Below are 27,620 nucleotides of genomic sequence, written 5' to 3'. Positions count from 1 at the left end.
AAAAAAAAGTAAAAATTAATATGCTACATTGAAGACAAGCCTAATAATCCTTCGGTAAAGGCAGAGGCATCTTTGGCTGTGACATCACCGTCTCTTTCTGGTCAGATGTGGTCGCCTGCACCACAGAACACTGACCCAGTCTTACAATTGCTGTTCAAATCACTGTCCCTTCATTTAATCACTTCCAACACACAACAATGTTAGGATCGTTTTCCAAACGCTCGTCCAGCTCCTGGTAGCTGATTCCTAAAAATCAACACAATGATAATCAAGCTCATTCATAAAGATGCATTTTGTTACAAACAAGTAGAGCTCAATTATGGAACATGGAAAAAGCATCAGAAACATGCCTGTTTTGCAGCAGATCTCATCATAACTATGGCAACCGGTGTACAGGCGAGGTGCCCTGCTCCTTTCATCTCGGATCACTTTAACTGGATACTTCTGCAGCCGCCGGATCAGAGACTTTATCAACCCAAACTGGATCAACCTCCTGAAACGGTATCAGCAAGATGGCAAAGAAACGTTTAAATGTCACTCTGACCTGACATTTCTGGACTCATACACTCTGATAAGGTAGCAGTGCTGACCTCTCATCAACCCTCTGAAGCTGCTGTGAGTAGCGAGAACAAAGGTCTCGGACTGTTGTCCCAGGACTCAATCCACAGTACAGCTGGAACACATCTCTCAGACTGGCCCGCTTCTGACCTGACGACAAAACAAACAAAAACAGTGTAATTAACAAGATAAACTGAACGTGAAATCGGGCTGTGAAATAATGACCTCTGTTTACCCTGCTTAGTGACGTAGCTGAGGCATTCCTCCTGAATGGATTTGTCATCCATTAGGCCCTGGACTTTAGGGGTGGTGCAGTACACATTAGAGTACTGTGTGGGTCGATAAAAAGGCACAAGGCTGTCAACAACACAACACTATAGTTGCACAACTACAGTGGACCAGTGTGCTGTAGAATGCAGGACTTTTTTTTTTTACCTGGAATATTGAGACCAAAGTCACAACACCGTAATACCTGTGTGCAGAAGCAAAGTGGCTTTTGAGATTCCTTAGTTGTGTACATTTGTTAAATAAAACATTTCATAACTGAAGTATACTCACAAGAGATTCTGCACTGCAATACGAACAAGATTTAGCTCCACGTCTGCTTCTGCTGAAATTTTTTGGATGTGTCGAAATCCATCAATGTAAGGCAGGATCTGCAACAAAAACAAATACACAGGAGAACATGATAGCTTTTCTGAAGCTCTCGCAAGCAAATGTCAATGACTAATGAGCTCAAAACAGATGACTATACAATACTGTGAAAGGGTTTCAGATACCCTTGACAGTGAATAAAAAATTCTGCTCCCCCAATCCCCCCCATCGGTGTGTACTGGGAAAAAAAACAAAAATAACATTCAAGCATTCCCATTGCTTAAAAAATCTAATGTGAATTTTTTTCTGACTATTTTGTTAAGAAACTAATCAATGATCAAGTTCCAAATCTCATTAAAAAATAATTTAAATAAAACACAAGTCTGCTGCTCTGTTGATGGCACAAAATGTTGCTGACACTAAAAATAATTACAGTTTTATTGTCTATAATAAATCATTTTGGTGCCATTTTATTTATTGATATTAATAAACAAATAGATAAATTAACTGTTTTTTTTTGCATACTACTGCAGTGACAAAAAAATATCTAATTATTACCATTACATTTTATTGTACCACGACAATGACATTAATTTCTATATTAATACTTCCGGTCTGTATGTTTGGTTTCAATCTCTGCTGTCTGGCAGCTCGATGAATTGCACCTAAAACATCAAGTGCCATCTCCTGCAGCTTTTAAGATACAAATGCATATATTCAATATACAAATGGTGTATTATTACAAACACTCATGAGCCCATACTGCTTGGAAAAGGTGACCAGTGAGGGATGTGAATCAGAGCAGAGTTCCTTTACATCTTGTATTCTGGCAGAAGGGTAACAACATTATCACACTGCATTAGGAGAAAGTCCACCTGTTGAGTTGTGAGATCCCACTGAGATTTTATGAAATAGTCTTTGCACTGGGTGAAGACTGGCACATCATACTCCTGGACAATTGGGGGGTCCTTTCGCTGCTGGATGAGCTTCAGGTGTATGGTATTAGATTCATCTTTAAAAAACAAACAAACAAAAAAAGACAGAGAGAGAGAGTGTGTGTGTGAGACACAGGGACATAAACAGAGAGAAACCAAACAAAGAGAGGCTAGCTTTTGGTTGTTTCTAAATTCCAACACCTAGTATTTTGTTTTTTAATCATGTTTTGATTTTAATGTCCTGTTACTTAAGCATGTTTTGTGTTTAATTTTGATGCGCGTTGAAATGTATAATCTGCACCAGAAAATGCTGTACAAATTAAGTTCACTACTATTACTACTACTGTTACTATTAAAATTGTGAAAACAATCTCAAAAGCAACTCTTGGACTTTCCTCAAAATCTTTTCTGTCAACACACACGCAAGAACCTGCACTGAAATTAATTTTACATTTAAAAACATAAATGTCTTTGAAAATACACCATAAAAATAAAATCCTGATTCACTACATCACTGCATGTTCCTTCTCACTTCATTTCATAAGAGAAGTACTAGTGGAGGGTGCAGGCAGACAGTGTCACTGCTTAGTTCACCACAGATACACGGTGCACATTATAAAAGTCCATTAACATTCTCCTTCACTTAAATATGCACCAAGTCAGTTTTACACACATATATATATATGTTACTGCTACAAATAAGTATCTGACCCCCTACCAATCAGCAAGAATTCTGGCTCTCACAGACCTGTTAATTTTTCTTTAAGAAGCCCTCTTATTCTGCACTCTTTATCTGTATTAATTGCACCTGTTTGAACTTGTTACCTGTATAATAGACACCTGTTCACACACTTAATCATTCACACTCCAGCTGTCTAAGGACACCAGGGACAAAACTGTAGACCTGCACAAGGCTGGGATGGACTACAGGACAACAGGCAAGCAGCTTGGTAGAAGACAACAACTGTTATGATTAATTATTAGAAAGTGGAAGAAAAACAAGATGACTGTCAATCTCCCTCGGTCTGAGATTCCATGCAAGATCTCACTTTGTGGGGTAAGGATGATTCTGAGAAAGCTCAGAACTACACAGGAGGACCTGGTCAATGACCTGAAGAGAGCTGGGACCACAGTCACAAAGATTACATTAGTAACACTTGATGCTGTCATGGTTTAAAAGGTCCCCCTGCTCAAGCCAGCACATGTCCAGGCCTGTTTGAAGTTCACCAGTGACCATCTGGATGATCCAGAGGAGGCATGGGAGAAGGTCATGTGGTCAGATGAGACCACAATAGAGCTTTTTGGAATCAACTCCACTTACCATGTTTAGAGGATGAGAACAACCCCAAGAAAACCATCCCAACTGTGAAGCATGGGGGTGGAAACATCATACTCTGGGGGTGCTCTTCTGCAAAGGGGATAGGACGACTGCACCGTATTGAAGGTGGATGGATGGGGTCATGTATTGCAAGATTTTGGCAAACAACCTCCTTCCCTAAGTAAGAGCATTGAAGATGGGTCATGGCTGGGTCTTCCAGCATGACAATGACCCCAAACACACAGCCAGGGCAACTAAGGAGGGGCTCCATAAGAAGCATTTCGAGGTCCTGGAGTGGCCTGGTCAGTCTCCAGACCTGAACTCAATAGAAAAATCTTTGGAGGGAGCTGAAACTCCAAACCTGAAAGATCTAGAAAAGATCTGTATGGAGGAGTGGACCAAAATCCCTGCTGCAGTGTGTGCAAACCTTTTCTAACAGACCTCGTATATATATATATATATATATATATATATATATATTTTTTTTTTTTTTTTTTTAAACAGTGGCTTCCGTTTACTACTGCAATTCTGCCCTAAGTACAACTGATGAACCAGCTTTTTTTTTTTTTTTTTTTAAATCATTTTGCTAAGAAATTAAATATCAAGGAGCAGCTTGGATCAAAGGTGTTTTTTTTTTGTTTTTTTTATGAATGCATGGCAGAGCTATTAAAAGTTGAAAATACAAAGACTCTATCATTAGATACTCAACATTAAACGGCTCGCATTGAGGCAAATAAATAAATAAATTGGGACATTCCTATGTGAATGGCAATGTAATAAATAAAGTTTGTAATAAAGGTAAAGATCTGTTTGCACAGGAAAGGCTTCCATATACGAGGTCTGTTAGAAAAGTATCGGACCTTTTTATTTTTTTCAAAAACCATATGGATTTGAATCACGTGTGATTGCATCAGCCAAGCTTGAACCTTCATGCGCATGCGTGAGTTTTTTCATGCCTGTCGGTTGCGTCATTCGCCTGTGAGCAGGCTTTGTGTGAGCAGTGGTCCACCCTCTCGTTGTTTTTTTATTGCGAATAAATGTCTGAACGATTTGGAGCTTTGCTGCATCAATTTTTTTCCAGAAACTGTGCGAGACCTCCAGGTGGACACCGTTCGGAAAATTAATATGGCTTTCAGGGACGATTTTGTGGGGATTACACAGATTAAGGAGTGTTACTGCCGCTTTAAGGACGGCCCACAGCGTCTGAGAGCGCGCCGCGCTCCGATCGACAGGGTCACACCCCGCTGAAACAACCAGATCATTTCCAACATGAAGGCTTTGTTGATCCGGGACGTCGTCTGACTTTAACAAAAAGGCAGGAGACGTGGACATCAGCACTTTTTTGGCACATTCCACTGTTACAGGAGTTTTTTTCATGGAAAGAAAAGCGGAGGATTGCGCCACCGTGCCGTTCATGGCGCAGGACAAAACCACCTCCATGTTGGTCTCACAGGACAGCTTTCAGGTGGCTTTCAGATGGCTTCCGGTTGCTTTTCAGTCGTGTGATTATCCGAGAAATTGAGCATGAGCTGGACATGCCCCAACATGTCCTGTGAGGCTTCATCATGGCGTTGCTTTGCGCCATGCGGCTCCACCGCGACGCGCGGAACTCCTCCGCTTTTCTTTCCATGAAAAAAACTCCTGTAACAGTGGAATGTGCCGTTCATTTCTAAACTGGACACTGTCTTGATCCGGTATGTCATCTGACTAGCACAGGAATTGCGAAAGACGTGGACTTCAGCACTTTTTTGGCACATTGAGACAGACGTGCGGAGGAGTTCCGCGCGTCGCGTGGAGCCGCATGGTGCAAAGCAATGCCGTGATGAAGCCTCACAGGACATGTTCTGGCATGTCCAGGCTCATCCACAATTTCTCGGTTAGTCACACAACTGAAAACCCACCGACAGCCGTCTGAAAGCCATCTCAAAGCCATCCTGTGAGACCAACATGGAGGTGGTTTTGTCCCGCGCAATGAATGGCACGGTGGCACAATCCTCCGCTTTTCTTTCCATGACAAAAACTCCTGTAACAGTGGAATGTGCCGAAAAAGTGCTGATGTCCACGTCTCCTGCCTTTTTGTGAAAGTCAGACGACGTCCCGGATCAACAAAGCCTTCACTTTGGAAATGATCTGGTTGTTTCAGCGGGGTGTGAGCCTGTGCTCGGAGCGCGGCCTGTGTTCGGACGCTGTGGGCCGTCCTTAAAGCGGCAGTAACACTCCTTAATCTGTGTAATCCCCACAAAATCGTCTTAACACACTTTCATTGTAAAGATAACTATAAAAGTGTGAAAGTTCCCCTTTTTTCTGTTTTTCATACAATATGATCAAAGGACATAATAAGTGCCCGTAGTCTAAGAATCACCCTTATTCGCAATAAAAAAACGACGAGAGGGTGGACCACTGCTCACAGGCGAATGACGCAACCGACAGGCGTGAAAAAACTCACGCATGCACACGAAGGTTCAAGCTTGGCTGATGCAATCACACGTGATTCAAATCCATATGGTTTTTGAAAAAAATAAAAAGGTCCGATACTTTTCTAACAGACCTCGTACACATAAAAAGTATGATTTTTTTTTAATGCTTTCGCTGATTTAGTATTCTGATTTTGTGGAACAAAATCAATACCTATAGGTAAGGTGCAGGCTCCAGTGGCATTGAGCTCTTCTAGCAACGTTGACATAATGGGTAAAAGCTTCTGCTTGCTCTCATCCTTGGATATGAAGCCACTCTCCAGCTGCAACACAATGCAGCAGAGACAGAAAATTATTTGATTCATGACAATACAAACATTAATCAGATGGGTCAAAGTACATATGTGCATGATGAGCAGGTTCTTGTACCTCTAAAGTAGTGAGGTAACCAGACAGTTTCTTGACAATTGGCTCAAGAGCACATGTGTTTGTTTGGGCATCACAAACAAGGCCAAGGTTAAATAGGAGGGCATTTCGGCTGTACTTTTTATGTTCTATACACACTGGACATCCAATTAGCTTCTTTCCCATGGCAGTGCTAAAACAAAACAGAGCGGATGGTAACTCTGAAAATGACAGGAAAGTGTACAAACCTAATTTTAATCTTAAATCTGAAATAAACTTAAATATGATCAATAACATGTTACATACACTGTTATTAATTTGTTTTGCAGCTCTGGCTTGGTGATGATGTAAACCTGAACAGTGTCGAAAAGCTCCCGTGAAATGTATTCTTCTGGGACCTGTTGAATAGGACAAAAAGAACATTGTATGACAAAATATATCCTGTAAGACAGGATGACTATTTACTGCACATTACCATGTCAACAACACAGTGCTGTACAAAAGACTTAAGCACCCCACTGCTGCCATATACATGTGTTTTTTATATTTTGTCCTATACTGGTTCATCAATAAAGGCCCAACTTCAGAATTTATCAAATCTAAATTTTCAGTTTCATAATGCATACAAACAAATCACTTCATCACTAGCATTTGCTGTAAAAGCGTGAGCAACACTACAACCTTCAGCCTCCGAAACAACCACAGATGTAAACAAACATCTTTCTGACAGGCTTATTTATTACAGAATTGTGAGATTGGCAGTAATTAGCACACACCAGAGAGTGTGTGGCAACTACAGGGGAATCACACTACTCCAGGGTGTTGGAAAGGAGTGTTCCGCCAATAGTTGAACCTCTGATTGAAGAGGAACCATGCTGGTTCTGTCCTGGTTGCAGAACAACCGACCAGCTCTTCACGCTCACAGTTCTTCTTCTCCAAGTCCACAGTGTTTTGTGGACTTGGAGAAGGCATATGTTCGGGTACCCCGGAAGATACTGTGGGAGGTGTTGTAGGAGTATGGAGTTAGGGGTCCCTTCTCAGGGCCATCCAATCTCTGTACTCACAAAGTGAGAGCTGTGTTAGTGTACTCAACAGTAAGTCGGACTTGTTTCTGGTTGAGGTTGGCCTCTGCCAGGGCTGTGCCTTGTCACCAATCCTGTTTGTGATATTCATGGACAGGATATTGAGGCGTAGTCAGGGTTTCCAGTTTGGTGGGCTCAGGATCTCATTGCTGTTTTTGCAGATGGTGGGGTCCTGTTGGCTTCATCGGCCGGTGACCTCCAACACTCATTGGATCGGTTCACAGCCGAGTGTGAAGCGGCTGGGATGAGGATCAGCACCTCTAAATCTGAGGCCATGGTTCTCAGCAGGAAACCGATGGATTGCCTACTTTGGGTAGGGAATGAGGTCTTGCTTGAATCTCCTGGTAATATATCACTAGTTTAACTTTACAAGATTTTAATGGGACGTGTAATAATGAAAAAAAAAATCACGTCAAGCTGCCCTGGTTATTAGATTACCATTTCAATATTAATGAGTTCACGTTATTGTTAGTCGACTGGGGAAAGAAAAAGTTAAACTTTGACGGTGACTTACCTGATATGTTATTTTCGGTCCCAGTGTGGGATGAAACTCACTAAAAAATATACATTCAATTCGCGTGTTCAGACCCATTATAGACCTTTACTGTAAGTGCACTTTAATCCTAAGCAGTCTGAAAACGTAACAGAAATCCTCTCGTGTTTGCTGAATGTCAGCTAGCTTGCTAACAGGTAGCTCCAGCTTTGACGTTAAATATCGTCCCTAAGGATCTCTTGGAAAACATCATTTACAATACTAACGTCTTATCACAATACTTATCAGATTTACTTGTGAAAAAAATGCTTTAATAAATTTTAAAAACGAACTGAAACCCCCAAAATTAACTCTGGGCACGACTAAAAACAGTAGAGAAACAACACTGATGTCACAGAGCCGACGTCTTCTTTGTCTTTGACGACGGTTGGCATGCAATTGATGGACGCATTACCGCCACCTTCTGCTCCGGAGTGTGGCTCTGATAGACTGGCCAGACATCGAGGCCAGGAAAAATAAAATAAAATACATGCTGTTGAACATTTCTCTTGCACTATTTACCCAGACACTCTAACACCCTACACAGATGGTTACTTTTGAGAGGTGTGGATGGGCCTGTTGTCAGCCTGGGTGGAAGCCATCCAAGGCTCAGGACGGTTCCGTGGTGTGGTGCTTCCTTCCCATCCTTCCTCTCTTGGACCTCTGTGTGATATTTTCTGTGACTCATACTGATGTTTGACTGACTCATGAAGTTGGCACTTAACCCAAACACATTCTCAACTCTTATCATGCTACTTTCTCTCTTCTAATGCCACTATACTCATCGTCTTTTCTTTCACATTTGTATGACTGGTTAAAAAACGTCTCCCTTTTCCTCTCTCCATGACACATTTGTTGCCACATTTGATTATTTTTCTCCCAAATTAAATACTTTGCCTCTTCCAGTATAAAATCTGTACAAAGCCATTTTTGTTTCTTTTGCCAGAGAACCTCCTTCTGATTTCCCTTCTCTACTGAGCGTGAATGAACAGTTTTGCAAGACCACCATGATGTATTATTATATCACCTGAATGAATATATCAGACTTATTAACATAGAAAGTGAATCCCAACATTTTATTTTCCATCCAGCATCAGAAAAAATCAACATTTTCATTAACATAAGCTTTTGTTTATCGATTAATGGCTTTAAGGCATTAATCAATAAAAATGTTGAGACAATAGTTCCAGCTTCTCAAATGTGAAAATTTGCTATTTTTTAATGTGACATTTATTTGAACCAGCAATAAAATGTGCTAAATCTGATTAAATTAGACATCATTTGGATTTAGGTAGCTCTAACCTGCTTTATATAACGGCTGAGTGGATCTTTGTCATTTGATTGGTGCTTTGTATGTCACATGACATGGAGTAATTCATCCCATTTGTGTTGCATTGCATTTAGAGTGCAGTTTGGTTCCATTTAGAGTGCAAATTTGGTTCCATACTTTTGGTACCATTGCACTCTGTATACGTGCACACACACGCACACACGTGCACGGGCACCCACAAGGGCTCGTGCACGCACCCGCCACACGTGCACCAGCACATACACGTGCGCCCACACGTGCGTGCATGCGCGCACACACACACACACGAAACGCACTTGCACACGCACACACAACACAAATCCATTGCACTGTCTGGATGCTGTTGGCAGGAAGTTGGATTGAAAAAGTGGACTAATTTCTGATGAGGATGTACAGTCTTTTTTGGTAGTACACGCGCACACAAGCGCAGACCCGGTTGCGTGTGTGCACGAGCTAACTGACGCTGCTAATTCTTGTAACACACACAAATACACACACACACACACACACACATTCGGTGAAAGCTGGAACATACCATTCAACTTGGCTTCGTTGAATGGTATGTTCCAGCTTTCACCTCATGAAATATTCGCACCATTGAATTCATAAACATTCATTATTTGTATATTATACAATTATAAACGGTTTGAAAGTGCATTCAAAATGTTCAAAGGGGATTTCAACACATATATTAACTGGCTTCAGTGGTTTTTGCTGACAATCTAAATATATTTTGTTTTGGGCTTTTTTTTTGGTTGTAATTGTTTTATTGGTTTCTGGTGGCCATGATTTACTATTCTATGACTTTTTTAACTAAACAATTAATAGTAAAGTTAGTGGACAGCGTAATCGACTGTGAAAGTAAATGTTAACTTCCGTCCTTTCCACTTTTTCCAGTTCCATATCCTTGACTGGAGTTTTACGATGGTCTTCGAAAGCAACATTGTTCATGGTACTCAGTTGTGCGCAGGTGTTTGCGCATATGGAAACATTTTGCTCCACGAGCTACGGTTACATCATGTGTAGTAGAAATGATAATACTATTAGTTATCCGTAGAAATGTTTGGTTCAGGAAAAGACAAAAGAAAAAAGACAAAGTGAGAATATCAGCTGACCACAATAAACCTGTCTGTAACAAAAAGCTATGTAGACTGTAAAAGGGAACATGTGGTGGAGACGGTACCGCGTCCTCAGGAGTACTGCTACACTAAAGGTAACTTTTATCTTCATAATTTGCTCTTAGTGTTGAAGGTAGATGCTAACGAACAGAAATAAGTGCAAGTGGACGAATACACATGAAGCTAAATCATAAACAATATAATTTTTAAATGTTATATAAGAGTGAAGTGGTGCATTCAGGTGTAGTCAGGTGAATACCCAACAGCATGTTTTTGGGCTTTGAGCCAGTGTAGGCCACCAAGGTTAATAGTCCATGGGCAAGGCAGGTTTTCGGTACCACTTCAACTTCAACAACTTCAACTTTTTTCTTATATAGCGCCAAATCACAACAAACAGTTGCCCCAAGGCGCTCCATATTGTAAGGCAAGGCCATACAATAATTATGAAAAACCCCAACGGTCAAAACGACCCCCTATGAGCAAGCACTTGGCCACAGTGGGAAGGAAAAACTCCCTTTTAACAGGAAGAAACCTCCAGCAGAACCAGGCTCAGGGAGGGGCAGTCTTCTGCTGAGACTGGTTGGGGCTGAGGGAAAGAACCAGGAAAAAGACATGCCGAGAAGGGGGGCAGAGATCGATCACTAATGATTAAATGCAGAGTGATGCATACGGAGCAAAAAGAGAAAGAAACAGTGCATCATGGGAACCCCCCCACAGTCTACGTCTAAAGCAACATAACCAAGGGATGGTCCAGGGTCACCCGATCCAGCCCTAACTATAAGCCTTAGCGAAAAGGAAAGTTTTAAGCCTAATCTTAAAAGTAGAGAGGGCATCTGTCTCCCTGATCTGAATTGGGAGCTGGTTCCACAGGAGAGGAGCCTGAAAGCTGAAGGCTCTGCCTCCCATTCTACTCTTACAAACCCTAGGAACCACAAGTAAGCCCGCAGTCTGAGAGCGAAGCGCTCTAATGGGGTAATATGGTACTACGAGGTCCCTAAGATAAGATGGGACCTGATTATTCAAAACCTTATAAGTAAGAAGAAGAATTTTAAATTCTATTCTAGAATTAACAGGAAGCCAATGAAGAGAGGCCAACACGGGTGAGATATGCTCTCTCCTGCTAGTCCCCGTCAGTACTCTAGCTGCAGCATTCTGAACCAACTGAAGGCTTTTTAGGGAACTTTTAGGACAACCTGATAATAATGAATTACAATAGTCCAGCCTAGAGGAAATAAATGCATGAATTAGTTTTTCAGCATCACTCTGAGACAAGACCTTTCTGATTTTAGAGATATTGCGTAAATGCAAAAAGGCAGTCCTACATATTTGTTTAATATGCGCTTTGAATGACATATCCTGATCAAAAATGACTCCAAGATTTCTCACAGTATTACTAGAGATCAGGGAAATGCCATCCAGAGTAACGATCTGGTTAGACACCATGCTTCTAAGATTTGTGGGGCCAAGTACAATAACTTCAGTTTTATCTGAGTTTAAAAGCAGGAAATTAGAGGTCATCCATGTCTTTATGTCTGTAAGACAATCCTGCAGTTTAGCTAATTGGTGTGTATTCTCTGGCTTCATGGATAGATAAAGCTGGGTATCATCTGCGTAACAATGAAAATTTAAGCAATACCGTCTAATAATACTGCCTAAGGGAAGCATGTATAAAGTGAATAAAATTGGTCCTAGCACAGACCCTTGTGGAACTCCATAATTAACTTTAGTCTGTGAAGAAGATTCCCCATTTACATGAACAAACTGTAATCTATTAGACAAATATGATTCAAACCACCGCAGCGCAGTGCCCTTAATACCTATGACATGCTCTAATCTCTGTAATAAAATTTTATGGTCAACAGTATCAAAAGCAGCACTGAGGTCCAACAGAACAAGCACAGAGATAAGTCCACTGTCCGAAGCCATAAGAAGATCATTTGTAACCTTCACTAATGCTGTTTCTGTACTATGATGAATTCTAAAACCTGACTGAAACTCTTCAAATAGACCATTCCTCTGCAGGTGATCAGTTAGCTGTTTTACAACTACCCTCTCAAGAATCTTTGAGAGAAAAGGAAGGTTGGAGATTGGCCTATAATTAGCTAAGATAGCTGGGTCAAGTGATGGCTTTTTAAGTAATGGTTTAATTACTGCCACCTTAAAGGCCTGTGGTACATAACCAACTAACAAAGATAGATTTATCATATTTAAGATTGAAGCATTAAATAATGGTAGGACTTCCTTGAGCAGCCTGGCAGGAATGGGGTCTAATAAACATGTTGATGGTTTGGATGAAGTAACTAATGAAAATAACTCAGACAGAACAATCGGAGAGAAAGAGTCTAACCAAATACCGGCATCACTGAAAGCAGCCAAAGATTACGATACATCTTTGGGATGGTTATGAGTAATTTTTTCTCTAATAGTCAAAATTTTGTTAGCAAAGAAAGTCATGAAGTCATTACTAGTTAAAGTTAATGGAATACTCAGCTCAATAGAGCTCTGACTCTTTGTCAGCCTGGCTACAGTTACACTTAAGATGGCAAAGCAACACTCACCATCCAGCCTCAGTGTACCATGACCTACATAAAAATGTATGTTGACCATCATAGGATGCAGCTGTTGGAATCAAGGAAGAATTACACAGGGATCAAAATTTAAAAATGCTCCAATCATGTTGAAAAGTATACCACATTATTTGCATGATCATAAATATTCCAAAAAAAAGTATAGTTTGGAGTATTTATGACTGAATGTTATGGGGTAAAAACACCAAAAATGATGACAAAAGTAAATTTCAGTTTGTGCAGGGGTCAAAGTTAAAGTTGGTCCAATTTTGGTAAAAAAAAAAAAAAAGTCATAGAAAGTGTTAGTTGAGTTAATAGGGTTTTGAAATGGAATCGTTTGCACCATCTGTTATGCTTCGTTTCAATGTTACGGGGTAACATATGTCACAGAATCTAATGAACGTCAACCTTGTTTGAACTTTACTTTGCACTTTGAGTTTGAACTTCATCAATTGCCTCCTGTTCAGCTTTGCCACCATGATGTCTCTCTAGTTCATGATAATCACCAACGACAGTTTGTTATCCCCCAGTTTAACATACAACCAGCATTCTTTTGTGGAAACTCCACAGAGGAAAAGCAAGTTATTTCCAGCCTTGCAAGTGTGCCAGCTTACTTCTGAAATTTTAGAGTAGAATTTCTCTATATATGAGGGTTTTGGTGGTGTTTTATTTGATTGGATCAATCGGCCAAAAACCCTTAATGTCAACCCTGGGTTTTGTCAAAAGCAAACAGGTTCCTTAATACTTGTCCACCACTCATCCAAATAAGTAAACTGGTGTAGATGCTCCAAACTTTTGAGGGGGCAGTCTGTGTCTACACTGCCCTTATTTGCAGTAATACATTATATTGCCTTCTTGCTGCTTGCTGTATATGACACACTCGTAGAACCAGCAAACACATACGAGTGATAAAGACCCATGGTGTAAGCTTTATACTCAGAGCGGTAAAATGAAATTGATTGGATGCTAAACCGCTCTGAACCACTGGAAATACATATGGAGTGCTGACCAGCCTTGCTGACATCTTGGAACAAGACCGGTTGCAAGAAACACCAACTCAGAGCTGAAGCAGTTCCAACAACTGTCTTTGTCAAGGGGGGAACAAAGTCATCAGGTTTGAGCAAATGAGAAGACTATAGCAGGAGAAACAATAGTGTGAACTGAGAGTACCTCTTGGAAGATGGCTGTAGTTTCCTGGCATTACCCAGACAAGCTTGAGAACTGATGCAATCATGTAGTGCAGAAAGGGGAGGAAGCTCATACTAGTGGAACTATGGGAGGAGAGGTGCGAGGAGGTATTTGTCTCATAGCCTATAAGACCTGAATGTCTGGGTTTGTAATTGTCTTGGATTAAGACTAAGTGTAACAGATCTGACATGACATAGAGCCACACTGGTGAAAAGTTCAGTCTTTATTCACAGCTCATGGAACTCCGGCAGCCAAAACACACAGAAACAACTGTCTATTCAACAATGTTGTCCATGTAGAAACAGGCTGATTAGATAGTCGAGAACATAGGCCAAAGTTTAGTACATAGGAAGGCAACCCCATATGGCAACAGTGTCTCTAGCGGAAGCAGCAATCAGTGAATCCAGATAAACAAACAGAGGGTCAGAACAAAAGAAGTTATCAAACATACCAGGCAGACCATTCAGCAATTGATAGGCTAGGCTTGGGTAACACTAGAACGCAGCATGGGTCGGCAACAGGAGATCAAACACCGATGAAGAATGTGAGAAAGCAGGTATGGAATCAAGACCATCTGGCACGAGTGGGGAGTTGTGGACGGCTATATAGTGAGTGACTCAATCAACATGGGAATTCAGCAAGCACACAAAACCATTAGCCTATGGACAGAAAATAAACCACTGTCACTACAGTGCCTCGTTGACTATATAGACCTTAGATACATCTTGCATACGGAGGTCCAGATGAGGTGTATAATTGTTTTGTGTGTCACTGACAAAAATCTATTTCATCTAGTGGTCCTGGGGAAAATTGTGCTCCAGTTCAGTGCATTTTTACAGCACTCCATCAATCCCTGCAGCCAGAATCACAGCGCTTCAGGCAGTGCACTTGTGGAAGAGGCACTTCGAGGAGAAAGGTGTAGCAGAGCCTGAACACTCCAGTAGTTACATCATTGCTCATCTGCTTGGAGCTAAAACTGTGAGTGTGAAATTTACTGTTAGTTTGCCACAAGTTCAAGTTCACCAGACAGTTTCTCAGCAATCACACTCACATTTAAGAACACTTCACTCTGATTGGATGTACTACAGATAGAGAGCATTGAGCAAGAGAAGCTACACAAAGTTCTCAGCCAAGAAGAAACTGAGCAGATATGGAAGCTTTGCACCAGGCGTCTCTCCAGGTATACTGTCATGTCTGTATCTGTGTGGCCAGCCATTAAAAAAAATAAATACTGAAACAGTTCAGTCATTTCAGTTGGTGTTGTAGGATACCTGTGCAGTATGTGATTGGGGAGTGGGATTTCAGAGATGTGACACTGAAGATGAGACCGCCTGTGTTCATACCAAGACCTGAAACTGAGGTGAGACAGAAGGCAACATATACAGCACAGAGGGAAATCTGAGTCGTCACACAACCGGACATGCTTTCTGCTTGTATGCTGGTGCAGGAGTTGGTTGAACTTGTTCTTACTGACCTGCTTCTGGAGCCTGAGTCTGGAGTGGGTGCAGATATGCAGCCAACGTGCCTGGAAGTGGGATGTGGTTCTGGTGCCATTTCTCTGAGTCTGCTAAGAAGTCTTCCCAAGGTAATTATTGTGATCATTATTATTAGTAGTAGTACAACCCCTGGCAAAAATTATGGAATCACCGGCCTCGGAGGATGTTCATTCAGTTGTTTAATTTTGTAGAAAAAAAGCAGATCACAGACATGACACAAAACTAAAGTCATTTCAAATGGCAACTTTCTGGCTTTAAGAAACACTATAAAAAAAATCAGGAAAAAAAAATTATGGCAGTCACTAACGGTTACTTTTTTAGACCAAGCAGAGGGAAAAAAATGGAATCACTCAATTCTGAGGAAAAAATTATGGAATCATGAAAAACAAAAGAACGCTCCAACACATCACTAGTATTTTGTTGCACCACCTCTGGCTTTTATAAAAGCTTGCAGTCTCTGAGGCATGGACTTAATCAGTGACAAACAGTACTCTTCATCATTCTGGCTCCAACTTTCTCTGATTGCTGTTGCCAGATCAGCTTTGCAGGTTGGAGCCTTGTCATGGACCATTTTCTTCAACTTCCACCAAAGATTTTCAATTGGATTCAGATCCGGACTATTTGCAGGCCATGACATTGACCCTATGTGTCTTTTTGCAAGGAATGTTTTCACAGTTTTTGCTCTATGGCAAGATGCATTATCATCTTGAAAAATGATTTCATCATCCCCAAACATCCTTTCAATTGATGGGATAAGAAAAGTGACTGAATATGACTCTCATCCAGTCATCCACAGTCCACGATTGCTTTTCCTTAGCCCATTGTAACCTTGTTTTTTTCTGTTTAGGTGTTAATGATGGCTTTCATTTAGCTTTTCTGTATGTAAATCCCATTTCCTTTAGGCGGTTTCTTACAGTTCAGTCACAGACGTTGACTCCAGTTTCCTCCCATTCGTTCCTCATTTGTTTTGTTGTGCATTTTCGATTTTTGAGACATATTGCTTTAAGTTTTCTGTCTTGACGCTTTGATGTCTTCCTTGGTCTACCAGTATGTTTGCCTTTAACAACCTTCCCATGTTGTTTGTATTTGGCCCAGACTTTAGACACAGCTGACTGTGAACAACCAACATCTTTTGCAACATTCCGTGATGATTTACCTTCTTTTAAGAGTTTGATAATCCTCTCCGTTGTTTCAATTGACATCTCTTGTGTTGGAGCCATGATTCATGTCAGTCCACTTGGTGCAACAGCTCTCCAAGGTGTGATCACTCCTTTTTAGATGCAGACTAACGAGCAGATCTGATTTGATGCAGGTGTTAGTTTTGGGGATGAAAATTTACAGGGTGATTCCATAATTTATTCCTCAGAATTGAGTGATTCCATATTTTTTTTCCCTCTGCTTGGTCTAAAAAAGTAACCGTTACTGACTGCCACAATTATTTTTCCTGATTTCTTATAGTGTTTCTTAAAGCCAGAAAGTTGCCATTTGAAATTACTTTAGTTTTGTGTCATGTCTGTGATCTACTTTTTTCTACAAAATTAAACAACTGAATGAACATCCTACGAGGCCGGTGATTCCATAATTTTTGCCAGGGGTTGTAGGAGCAGTGTTGCCACAGTTACTTTGAAAAAGTAATCCAATTACTGATTACTGATTGCTCCTTGAAAAGTAACTTAGTTACTTTACTGTTTCCTCAATTTTAAAAGTAACTAAGTTACATTAGTAGTTATTTTATTAGTTGTTTTCAGCAGCTGCCGAGAACACCACTCTGCCACCTCAACATGATAATGATAACCTGTTTCACCTGTTTTTAAAATAACCTGTTTTTTGCCAATACTCACTGTATAGTCATCCTTTCTTGATGTCAATGAACAAAAATACTTGTTTTATAAACAATAAAATAAAGACATCTTTCTTGACCTCATATTTAACTGTTGACAGCACTGTAAAAGTAAAACTTGAAATTTCTAACCTACGTTGTTTATAAAACATTTTTCTAACATTTAAATTCTCTCTAAATTCTCGCATATGTTTATGCATGTATGTGTGTATAAATGCATATATATATATATATATATATATATATATATATATTATATATTCTATTTCTATCTCATTTCTTATGTCTGGTACTGTTACAAGTATTATTATTATTGCTTATCCTTGCGCACACTGTTTGATGAACATTTTCCTCTACTTGCACCCATCTTGTGTGTTTTTTAAGAGCTGATGTAACATGTGAATTTCTCCTCTGTGAGATCAATAAAGTTTATCTTTAAACATTTTAGTTATTGAAATTATTATTATTATTATTATAAGTATTATTATTATTATTATTGTTATTATTATTAGCAGTAGTAGTAGTAAAAAAAGGCTTCAAAACTGGACCTTTAATCTAGGGTGTTGCGGGATGCCGTGTCCCTTCCCCGCTCCACACCGTCTTTCTGTCTGGATTCACCCCTGTTTTGGTGTTTGAGCACAAAGAATGGATAACATTTATTTATGCAGAAAACAAGACTGGGTTGACAGGTTAAAAAGTTTTATCAGCGTTTTTTACATCATGTTGTTCTCAGAAAGAGAGTTTTGGCACATTTGGGTGGAAAAAAGTGTTAGTTGTTAATGCCCCCGTGACACATAGCCTGAATCACACAGAATGGCATCCCATTCATAAATCGGCGCACATCCCAAAAGTGTCGGATTTCAGTTCCAAAACGTTCTAACAGCCATCTGCAGAAGTCCACACAGTTGTTCAAAATCGTCCGGTGGCCCCGAGTGTGATGCACATGTTCAAAACTCTCCGGGTGCGGTCCAGATGGGACACCTATCCAGCGGCGGTCTGAACGCCATCTGACCGCAATTTACATATCCTGAATGCGGCATAAACATGATCTGAAATGATTTGAGCACGTATGAGGGAACCTCAAGTTGGATCAGACATGGCAAAGCCTGCGGTATGACCTGCACATGCCACTTATCCACATTCGCAATGCAAAAATAATAGTAACGCACAGTGACTTGGAGAAGCAACTTTAATCTGATTACTGATTTGGAAAGATTATCATATTAGATTACTCATTACTGAAAAGTGGTCAGATTAGAGTAATGCGTTACTAAGTAACGCTTTACCGGCATCACTGAGTAGTAGTAGTCATTATAGTTTGAATATTTAAGAGATAAATACAGAAACTAGAAAGCAGTCAGAGAGCACATACCTCCGCCAAGGCCACATATTGGTTCAAATATCCTCTGGATCTTGTAATATGTTCTTGATTAAATTCAAAATACAATCCCCCATTTTCTAGGATATTATTCATCTGCTCACCAAATTTCATCAACATCCATGTGCCAAGCATTCTTCTGGATCCCAGTTCCAGAATATATTCTGGATCACCTTCCAAATCTAATCACTTATTTATTGTAACATTACCTATCTGCTCACCAGTGGTGGGCACAGATAACCAAAAAAATTAACTTCGATAACAGATAATCAGATAACTGAAAAGTTATCTTTGATAAAGATAAAACGATAAACCACCCAAAAATGTATCGGAAGTTACAGATAACAGATAAATTCCAATATTGTCTCTGGTACATTTGCAACTACTAATAAACTGAATTTGAGTTTTAACACCACAATAACTTCTAGTAATATTAAAAGTGCCAACAAACCTAAACAATGAGACTACACTTTTGTCTTTGAACATCCTGCCCCTGCTGGAAGCTCTTGTTTACTACACAGCTTCCAGCACAAAGGCACCCTGAGAGCAGCCATAAAGCCCAGCTCTCTATCAGTCACAACGCTCCGGTCAGGCGAAGGTCTTGGAAAATAAAGTCATGCTAACTTATGGTTTTGATTTATGAATAACATTATTACTGATAGAATAACTCCATTAATGTCAATTCTGTCATTTGTACAAAGTTAAAATATAACATATATCTTTTAATGTTGAATAATGCACTAATTCTGAGGTTTTGTAACAAACACAGACAGATCGCAAAGGATTCTGGGTAAAAGTGCCTCTGCTAAACATTGATTGGTTCAGTCATTCATTATGTAAACCAACATGTTAATGTGACGTGTGTCGTGTGTTGGTGTTTACAGATAAATGTGCTTTTGTAAAATATTCCATTTTTTATTTGTAAAAACAGGCATTTTTACGGAGCCCTGGAAGTGTCATTGCAAAATGTTTTGCATGTGGAGAGAATGTGTGCTCATTTTAGTAGTTTTATTATTTTTATTATTAGTTTTATGATGTGCGTACGTTTGATGGTGTTGTAAAATGTGCACTCAGTAGTCTTGACACATAAATGTTGGCTTTACACTGTGCGAGTTTTGGCCCTTTTTCAGATTGATTTGTTCATTGCAACTACTATACGGAACAGGATTACAATAATACAGTTAAAACAGAAGGTAAATTATCAATTATCCACTTTAACAGCAGAAGTATGTACACAAACTTTAACAGTATCAAAGAATTTCTTCAGCAGTTTACAAAACCCTTTAGTATAATAACAATTTCAGAAACGTGGTTCAATGCGCAAAAAGGAATACAATTTGAGTTGGATGGTTATGATCTAAACTACATCAGTAGAGTGAATAAAGGAGGTGGAGGTGTTGCTATATATGTGCGGAAAAATATTAAATTTAAGGTAATAGAAAGTATGATGTTAACAATAAAAGATGTGGTATAATGTATACGTGGTGTGTCCATAAAGTAACAGTCCTTTTTATTATTTTTTTAAACTATATGGATTTCATTCATATGTTTTTACGTCAGACATGCTTGAACCCTCGTGCGCATGCATGAGTTTTTCCACGCCTGTCGGTGACGTCATTCGCCTGTGAGCACGCCTTGTGGAAGGAGTGGTCCCGCCCCCTCGTCGGATTTTCATTGTCTGGAAATGGCGGAATGAAAAGGACTTTTTTTCCATCAGAATTTTTTCAGAAGCTGTTAGAGACTGGCACCTGGAAACCATTCGAAAAATGTATCTGGCTTTTGGTGAAAATTTTACGGGCTTCACAGAGAATAAGGACTTTAACTACAGCTTTAAGAACCCCTTTAAGGACGGTCGGTGCGCTGCGCTCCGAGCTGCGACGTCGCGGCACAAGCCACTGGATTATTTCTAAGCTGATGGCTCTGTGGATACGAGACCGTCATGTGCTCTTTCTCTGGTTATCACAAGAGCTGGACATCAGCCATTTTCCAGCAGATTTCACTTTTAACAAGAGATTTTGTCATGGAAAGCCGCGCGGAGGCTTCGCGCGTCACGACCGATTCGCTGATGAAGCGAGACAAAGGAACACCTCCGTTTCGGAGTGTTAGAGGACAGGTTTGGACATGCCTATCTCGGCTTTCAGTGCTTACCAGTCGAGTGAGTATAAGAGAACTTGTGGAGAGCTGGATATATATATATATATATAATGCGTGTGTATGTATATACGTATACAGGTATATATGCACGGCCCAAGCAGAGGGTCACCCCCTAGAGCCTGGTCTGCTTGAGGTTTCTTCCTAAGAGGAGAGTTTTTCCTCACCACAGTTGCCTAGTGCTTGCTCTGGGGGTCGGCAGGGTTAATATGGAGTGACTTGGGCCAAGTTTGTTGCGATTTGGTGCTTTATAAATAACATACTTATACATGAATTGAAATGTAATTGAATATTGAAGTGTATGTCTGTGTTATGTAGTGTGTTGTGAATTTGTGTATATGTTGTTATGACTGTTATAATTGTTGGACTCATACTAACAGGGGTGGGCGTTGATAAGCTTTGCTTCTGCCCACACCCTTTCGGACTCACAGGCTTGTTTATATAACATTCATATTATTGGTATGTTTCTGTTCTTTCGGATTTGTGTGTATGCCAAATAAATCCATTCATTCATTCATGATTTTTCATTCGTGTGAGAATTTTTTGGACTGAGTTTCAGGTTAATCGCGCGTCCTGCATCGTGTAGTGTACATGGAGTAACAAGCTGTGTTTAACATCTCACGACCACCTCCTGATCACCGATCGTATGGTTGAATGAAAATCAAATCTGTTTGATATTATTCTGGTTGGCCGTCGTAAGTGTATCCTGCTACTGAGGGGCTACAAGCGGCCAACCGCTCGCACTGTGCCTGTGCAAACGCCGCAGAGCTGTCTTGTAATGTTTTTTTTTTGTTGTTGTTTTTTGTTTTGAAACTTAATTTGTAAAAAAAAAAAAAAAAAAAAAGCCATTTGCAAAGCCAAAAACTTGATTTGACAACCGTCTGATATAACCGGGGTCAAAATAAATAGAACATTGCCATCTACTGGTGCCCAGACGCTTAGTACTTAGGGCGAATACTGCCATGAACACTGCTGGCCAGTAAATGGCAGTAGAGGCCTGAAATACTTGCCAAAACAAAATCCCAGATAATCCGTGTCTGCTACATTTAAGATGCATGGAATTTAACAAATGCAAATACAACAACGTCTATAAACGCAGAGAATATATTCACGAGAGTTTTAGGCACTAGAGTTTAATGCTGCTGTCCCTGGAGCCTGAGCAGAGTGTCTGAAATGCATTTGTCCTGTCGTGAACATACTGAGATTAGACTATCCTACCCATGGGCACAGCATGTGCTCACTAAAACCTTAAAATTAGCACATTACTTTAAAACTAAAACATATATCTGATATTTTCACTTTATAAAACGTCAGACATGACAGTAATTTTAAATAACTTGTCCAAAATTAGTTTGGTTAAAATTTGAACCATAAGTTAAAAATGTATGCCTCTGGATGACTTGGGTGATATTGCCAGTGTATCAGTATGGTGTTAAAGGAAATGATTTTTTTTTTTTGATACCAGTTCTCTTTTGCCTGCAGAGAATACAGTGGTTTCTTATGGAAGCACCTCTCTTCTGTTTGCAGAGGGTAGAACTATGCATCTGTGAAGGTGCGTTTACACATAACCAAGATGCGTTACGAATGTCGTTTTTCTGTCATTCATGACACATTCCTGACATTCTTAATGTGACTTAACGCATCTGAATAGGTTTCTTAATAGTGCGTGTTGGTGCGTGATATTCTTGATATTCATGGAGCATGTTTTTGCCTGTCAAATGTCACACACCACACTCATTTCGTCTAACGTCGTGGAGGTCACAACTGAGTGTATTGATCCTTAATAGAACGTGACAATATTCGTAGTGGTTCCTGTGATGGTTCTTGGAGCCCAAACTGTCACGCGTTATTACGAAGTGACACGGAAACTGTCACATTTTGACACGACTTGTAACGTGGCGTCACATTTCACTGCGCGTCACGACGTCTCAGTTTTCTGTCACGTGCGCACAATTGAACTCGGCTCCAAATGTCGTTCCACAGTTCCTGCTGAAGCTCCTCAGGACGCTCCTGCAGGTGTTCCACCTGCTGTTGTAACTGATGAGCGGGAGAATGAGTCTGAGCCAGAGCAACCAGTGGAGCGAGAGGGGACTCACGTGCAGCCAGACATCTCTGCACCTCCTCCAGTCCGGTGGAGGAAGAAGCGTGCACACAGTTAAACCCTGCTGCACCACATTCAGTTTGATTGCTGACACCAAGTCGGCTAAAAGTCTAATTTCAGTGCTCTTCAGCGCGCTCCTGCAGGTGTTCCACCTGCTGCATGTCCCTGATGTTTGGGAAAATGCACGAGAGAAGACCCGCATGAAGCCACACATCTGGCTCTGTCTGTCTCCTCCTCCTCGTCTCTGCGCCACTCAATGGCACAGAGCCCAACTACGCATGCAGTCACAAAGTTCTTCTGAAAAACTGGAGCGATCTGAATTCGGTTGGATGAATATGGGTGTGTGTGTGTTGAGACAATTCACCTCATTCACAACATGACAGAACTTATAGATGCGCTGTTACGCGCAATAGCTCGCAATCGCGCACAACAACGCGGAACACTATTCTTGACCATGCGTAATGGTTCCTGACACGTGCCAATAATCGTAACGTGTGGTAACAGGTTGCAGCAGTTCCTGAGGACACCTGACGCCTCTGCCCCGAATCATCACATTCGTGATCAGCGGCCAAGAATGTTTACTTCGTGGCATTCGTGACTTGTCATCGTTATGTGTAAACGCAGCAATAGGAAACTTTTAACAGGTAGGTGCTCAACTGATTTTAAATTTTAAAAGTGTTTGTCACTGTTGATCTTTGTTTACTATGTTATCGGACAAAAATGTATCAGAAGATAATTAGTCCGATAATGGTTTTTAAAGTTATCTAAAAAGATAATCCGATAATGAAAACATTATCTTCGATAATTATCTGTTATCGGATTATCGGAATTGTGCCCACCACTGCTGCTCACCAAAAGTCATTGAAATCCATTCATTAATTTTTTAGTTATCCTGCTAAAAGACAAACAGACAGACACTGATGAAAACATTATCTCGTAATTGGTGTGATTGCTTCAGTAGAGAGAATGTTTTTCCATTGCAGTTTAAAAAAATGGCTGGTTGCACGTTAATATTTGGGTTGGCTGATGCCTATAAATTGAAAATACTGGGGTGGGGGTCACATCAGTTGTGTTTATTTAATGTCATGTGAACATTTCTTTTTAACATTTTATTGCTAAAGATTGTTTTTTCATATTTTTCCTATGTGTGATATTCAGCGCTGGTAAGATTTAAATCCTGATTTAAATTGCTGCTAAAAAAAAAAATCAAAAATGTTTTTTTTTTTTAAGCAATACTTAAAACATCATCAAAATATGAAATCCGTACCATTATTTAATGGTTCTTTTTGTATGTGCACATTTATGTTTTAAAGGTGCACATACAGGTGAGCCCCGAGGAAGGGAAGGTGATGGTCTAGTGGTTAATTGTTGGACTTGATACCAGAGGATCCTTGATTCAAAACCCAGCCCTTGGGCAAGGTCTTTAATCCCCACGTTGCTCTCGGTGTGCGGTGTGCACCTTGCATGGCAGCACCCTGACACTGGTGTGTTTGTGTGAGTGGGTGAATGTGAGGCATAATTGTAAAGCGCTTTGAGCGTCTGATGCAGATGGAAAAGTGCTATATATATGCAGTCCATTTTTTTTTTTCCATTTTAACATGTCATTAAAGATTATAACTAATGATATTTTTGTATAATCTCATTAAGAAGAGTGAAATAAGTAAAAAATGAAAAAAAATATTGATTTAAATAAAAAAAAAAAAAAGACTTTTTAGAAAACAAGTCCATATGTTTACTACCTGCCCTGGTAATATTAAAATTGTTTATTGCTTACCATAAAGTGGGGTGCTTTTTTTGAATCAGAATATTAGCCTTTATTTATTCATTCATTCATTCATATCTGTTTGAACTTCATAAGGTCAAAGACAATGATAATTACACTTTTATTTTCAGATAAGAAAGAACACTCAGTTCACAGTTCTGATTTTAGACCATGTGCTTCTCTTACAGCATGTTTGTGCTTTTCAGATATATTTTAAATGTAACATGAAAAAGAACCACTTCAATGGCTAATCCCTTAAGAGAAGAAATTATTGATAATGAAATGAATTGCAAGTTACAGCTGTATATTACTGGATTAATGCTGTCATAATGTTAGCCCCATGTGATATGTTTGTCTTCACTGTCAACAGTTTATTAAGTGACGTGATGATTCTGAGTTTGTCCTGAACACAGAGGAATGAGGAGAATTTTCAGTGAGTCATGTCATGAGCACGTTTGGTTTCCACAGGTTAAAGCCATCGCCTTGGATCAAAGCCAGGAAGCAGTGGAGTTAACGAGAGAGAACGCTTTCAGGTAAACGTTACCTATTGCATGGAGAAAAAAAAGAGATGTTGAAAATGCACTTAACAAATTTCAAATGTACTTGGAGTGTCTTTAGTGTGCCTAAAAGACTTTCCTCTGCAGGTTGGGACTTCAGGACAGATTACAGATTCATCATATAGATATTGTAAAAGGTACAGTAACCTTCTTTAAAATAAATAAAATGACATACAGAATGTAGTGCTGACTACCATTTGTTGTTTTTCCTTAGATGCAGAAGCTGTGAGGAACCTCTGCAGTCCTGTTTCAGCTTTGGTCAGTAACCCTCCGTACTTGTTCTCAGAGGATATGGCAACGCTGGAACCAGAAATTCTAAGGTTGAAAAAAATAGAGGTTTTGTGCGTACTAAATTTAACATTCTTTCTAGTAAGTGATAGTTGATATATGGGATATTTAACAGCTTGATAGTGCAAAATATCTAGGGTGCTATATTGCATCACTATGAACATATGCTAGACACCTGTATTTTCTTGGAAAGTCAATCTTTGGAAGTGGATGAGATCACATTTAGGATTTCACAGAACTGTTTGTGTGTTCCCAGGTTTGAGGATCACGCCGCTCTCGATGGCGGCAAGGACGGCATGAAAGTGATCAAACAGATTCTGACATTAGCGCCACGAATTCTGTCGGATCACGGGTAAAAGCACCCCACCAGCCGACGCAGCTGTGCGCACGTGAGCCCACCTGGATTTAATTCCTGAAGCCGTCCACTCGTCACAAGAACAGCATGTTCTCAAACACATGTATTGCGTTGCGGCTTTAATAAGCGACCACAGCTCCGTGCGTGTGCTGCTGCTTCCATTTCAATGTACATTTGATAAGTTTGCCCTCTTTTATAATTACATTTTGATACACTTCTTATTTTTTTTTCCCTGTGAATAACAGTCGTGTTTACTTGGAAGTGGACCCTAGACATCCTCCACTGATTTGTCAGTGGGTGGAGTTGCACGTGGAGGGACTGCGTTACGTGGAAACGCGACATGACATCACCGGCAGGTCAGTCCGGAGAACTCCTCAGCATTGTTATATCACTTTGTCATTGATAAACCTGGCTAAAGTCTCTATTCATGTTCATGTTTTTAGGTCTGTTTCAGAAGAAAAAAAAAAACAGCAGGAACAAAATATTTTATCATTTATCATTTTATCACATACTGTCCATGATGAGGTTCTGATAGTAGATCTCTAAATTTAATGTAAACTCTGCAAAGTTTTTTGTTTTTCCAGTTCAAACCATAATAATCTGTGAATAATGAGTCCTTGTTTTTAGGCCGCGATTCTGCATCCTTCAGAAAACAGAAGCAGAAAAAGGACCACAAGCTGGATCTGCATTGAGAAACTGAGATCCTATTACACTGGCTTTAGCCCAGATCATCAAAGCTTCATCTCTTCTTCCACCCCCCCGCCAGCAGAGCCACCAGGCCCACGCTCACACTAATTTCCTTACTTAAAATTCACAACCAGCAGAAGCTTAAATCATTCTCATTCCTCTGTGGCTGCATTGTGCGATTGTACCCAGTGCAGCCAGTTAAAAATAATAATAATCATGCACAAGACGGCACAAAAGTGTGCTCAGAGCTGAAGGTAATTACCGAGGCTTTTCTTAGAACACTCCCTCTCAGAACCTCACCCTCCTCCCAGGAAGCATTCAGTAGTTCTGTGAATCCGCCGATGCACGGTCCTCCCCTTTGCTTGTCCACTTGCTGACTCAGATGCAGGCTGTGTGTGTGTGCGCACTTTGTTGAACCAAAAAACACGTCGTAGCTTTTACTTCCTCATACACGCCTAAGGGTGACATGTTTCAAGCTCGAAGGCCATTAAAAGAATCATTTTTGCTTCAAAGGTGACTGAAAATATTGTGTAACCAAGAGTCACAAGAGCATTTGTCACGCAGTATTTAACAACGCGATGGTGACAGAATGTCACTGTAACGTGAGTACTCGGGGGGGGGGGGGGGGGGGGGGGGGAAAGAATCACAAAAGAGTAAATGTGTTATTTTTCTTTTTAATAGAAAATATGTACACATGTAAAAGGTAGAAATAAGTGACATGGTTATTCAGAGAATTATAAAATGGTGAAACAAACAGTGTGTGCGTTACTGTGCAAAAGTCTTAAGCACCTTCATAGTGGTTTTTGATGGTAACTTTTGGAAGAAAAACATGTCTATTTTATTAAGGAAAATGTGATTTAAAGTATGTAAAAGATTTTCAAATGAATAGAAACGTGATTACTTTTGTAGGTTGGCAGCTGAGTGCATAATTCCACAAAGACAACAAAAAATAGTTGTTAGTGAATAATGAGTTGATGGACATGAA

General features: G+C 40.1%; 2 protein-coding genes across 4 annotated transcripts; one reads left to right on the top strand and one right to left on the bottom strand.

Annotated features, from left to right (window-relative positions):
• Nucleotides 1-22: 22 nt before the first annotated feature.
• On the bottom strand, nucleotides 23-13,448 carry nprl2 (NPR2 like, GATOR1 complex subunit). Of its 3 annotated transcripts, XM_034166280.1 has the most exons (13): nucleotides 13,447-13,448; nucleotides 13,241-13,250; nucleotides 7,821-8,079; nucleotides 6,531-6,622; nucleotides 6,249-6,417; nucleotides 6,034-6,142; nucleotides 2,028-2,164; nucleotides 1,117-1,214; nucleotides 994-1,030; nucleotides 794-887; nucleotides 591-708; nucleotides 351-493; nucleotides 23-246 (listed from the first exon to the last, which is right to left on the bottom strand). In XM_034166280.1, the coding sequence occupies exons 3-13, from the start codon at nucleotides 7,896-7,898 to the stop codon at nucleotides 179-181; spliced, it is 1,143 nt and encodes a 380-aa protein (XP_034022171.1). In that variant the 5' UTR covers nucleotides 7,899-8,079; nucleotides 13,241-13,250; nucleotides 13,447-13,448; the 3' UTR covers nucleotides 23-178. The 3 variants fall into 3 exon arrangements, with proteins under 3 accessions (XP_034022171.1, XP_034022170.1, XP_034022172.1); XM_034166279.1 differs by lacking the exons at nucleotides 13,241-13,250; nucleotides 13,447-13,448 and having other exon boundaries at nucleotides 7,821-8,178; XM_034166281.1 differs by lacking the exons at nucleotides 6,531-6,622; nucleotides 13,241-13,250; nucleotides 13,447-13,448 and having other exon boundaries at nucleotides 7,821-8,178.
• LOC117506716 (MTRF1L release factor glutamine methyltransferase-like) lies at nucleotides 10,144-27,620 on the top strand. Its single transcript, XM_034166283.1, is given in 12 exon segments — nucleotides 10,144-10,360; nucleotides 14,816-14,998; nucleotides 15,109-15,200; nucleotides 15,287-15,380; nucleotides 15,468-15,605; nucleotides 25,217-25,281; nucleotides 25,393-25,442; nucleotides 25,520-25,625; nucleotides 25,850-25,945; nucleotides 26,194-26,304; nucleotides 26,576-26,597; nucleotides 26,599-27,620. Coding segments are annotated over 12 exon segments (1,047 nt in total). The 5' UTR covers nucleotides 10,144-10,312; the 3' UTR covers nucleotides 26,641-27,620.

The sequence above is a fragment of the Thalassophryne amazonica genome, chromosome 3 (genome assembly GCF_902500255.1).
Source record: "Thalassophryne amazonica chromosome 3, fThaAma1.1, whole genome shotgun sequence".
Classification (NCBI taxonomy): domain Eukaryota; kingdom Metazoa; phylum Chordata; class Actinopteri; order Batrachoidiformes; family Batrachoididae; genus Thalassophryne; species Thalassophryne amazonica.
Note: the sequence above shows the minus strand (reverse complement) of the source record. Positions and strands in the feature narration are given on the sequence as shown.

Bases quoted from the DNA above. Each gene is read 5' to 3' on its own strand.
- nprl2 (XM_034166280.1), bottom strand. From the start codon at position 7,898: ATGGGTCTGAACACGCGAATTGAATGTATATTTTTTAGTGAGTTTCAT. The intron at 2,165-6,033 runs GTATTGATTTTG...TGTTTTTTAAAG, and splicing joins AGCCTGCACCTTACCTATAG to ATGAATCTAATACCATACAC. The intron at 1,215-2,027 runs GTGGACTTTCTC...TTTTTGTTGCAG, and splicing joins GGGATCTCACAACTCAACAG to ATCCTGCCTTACATTGATGG.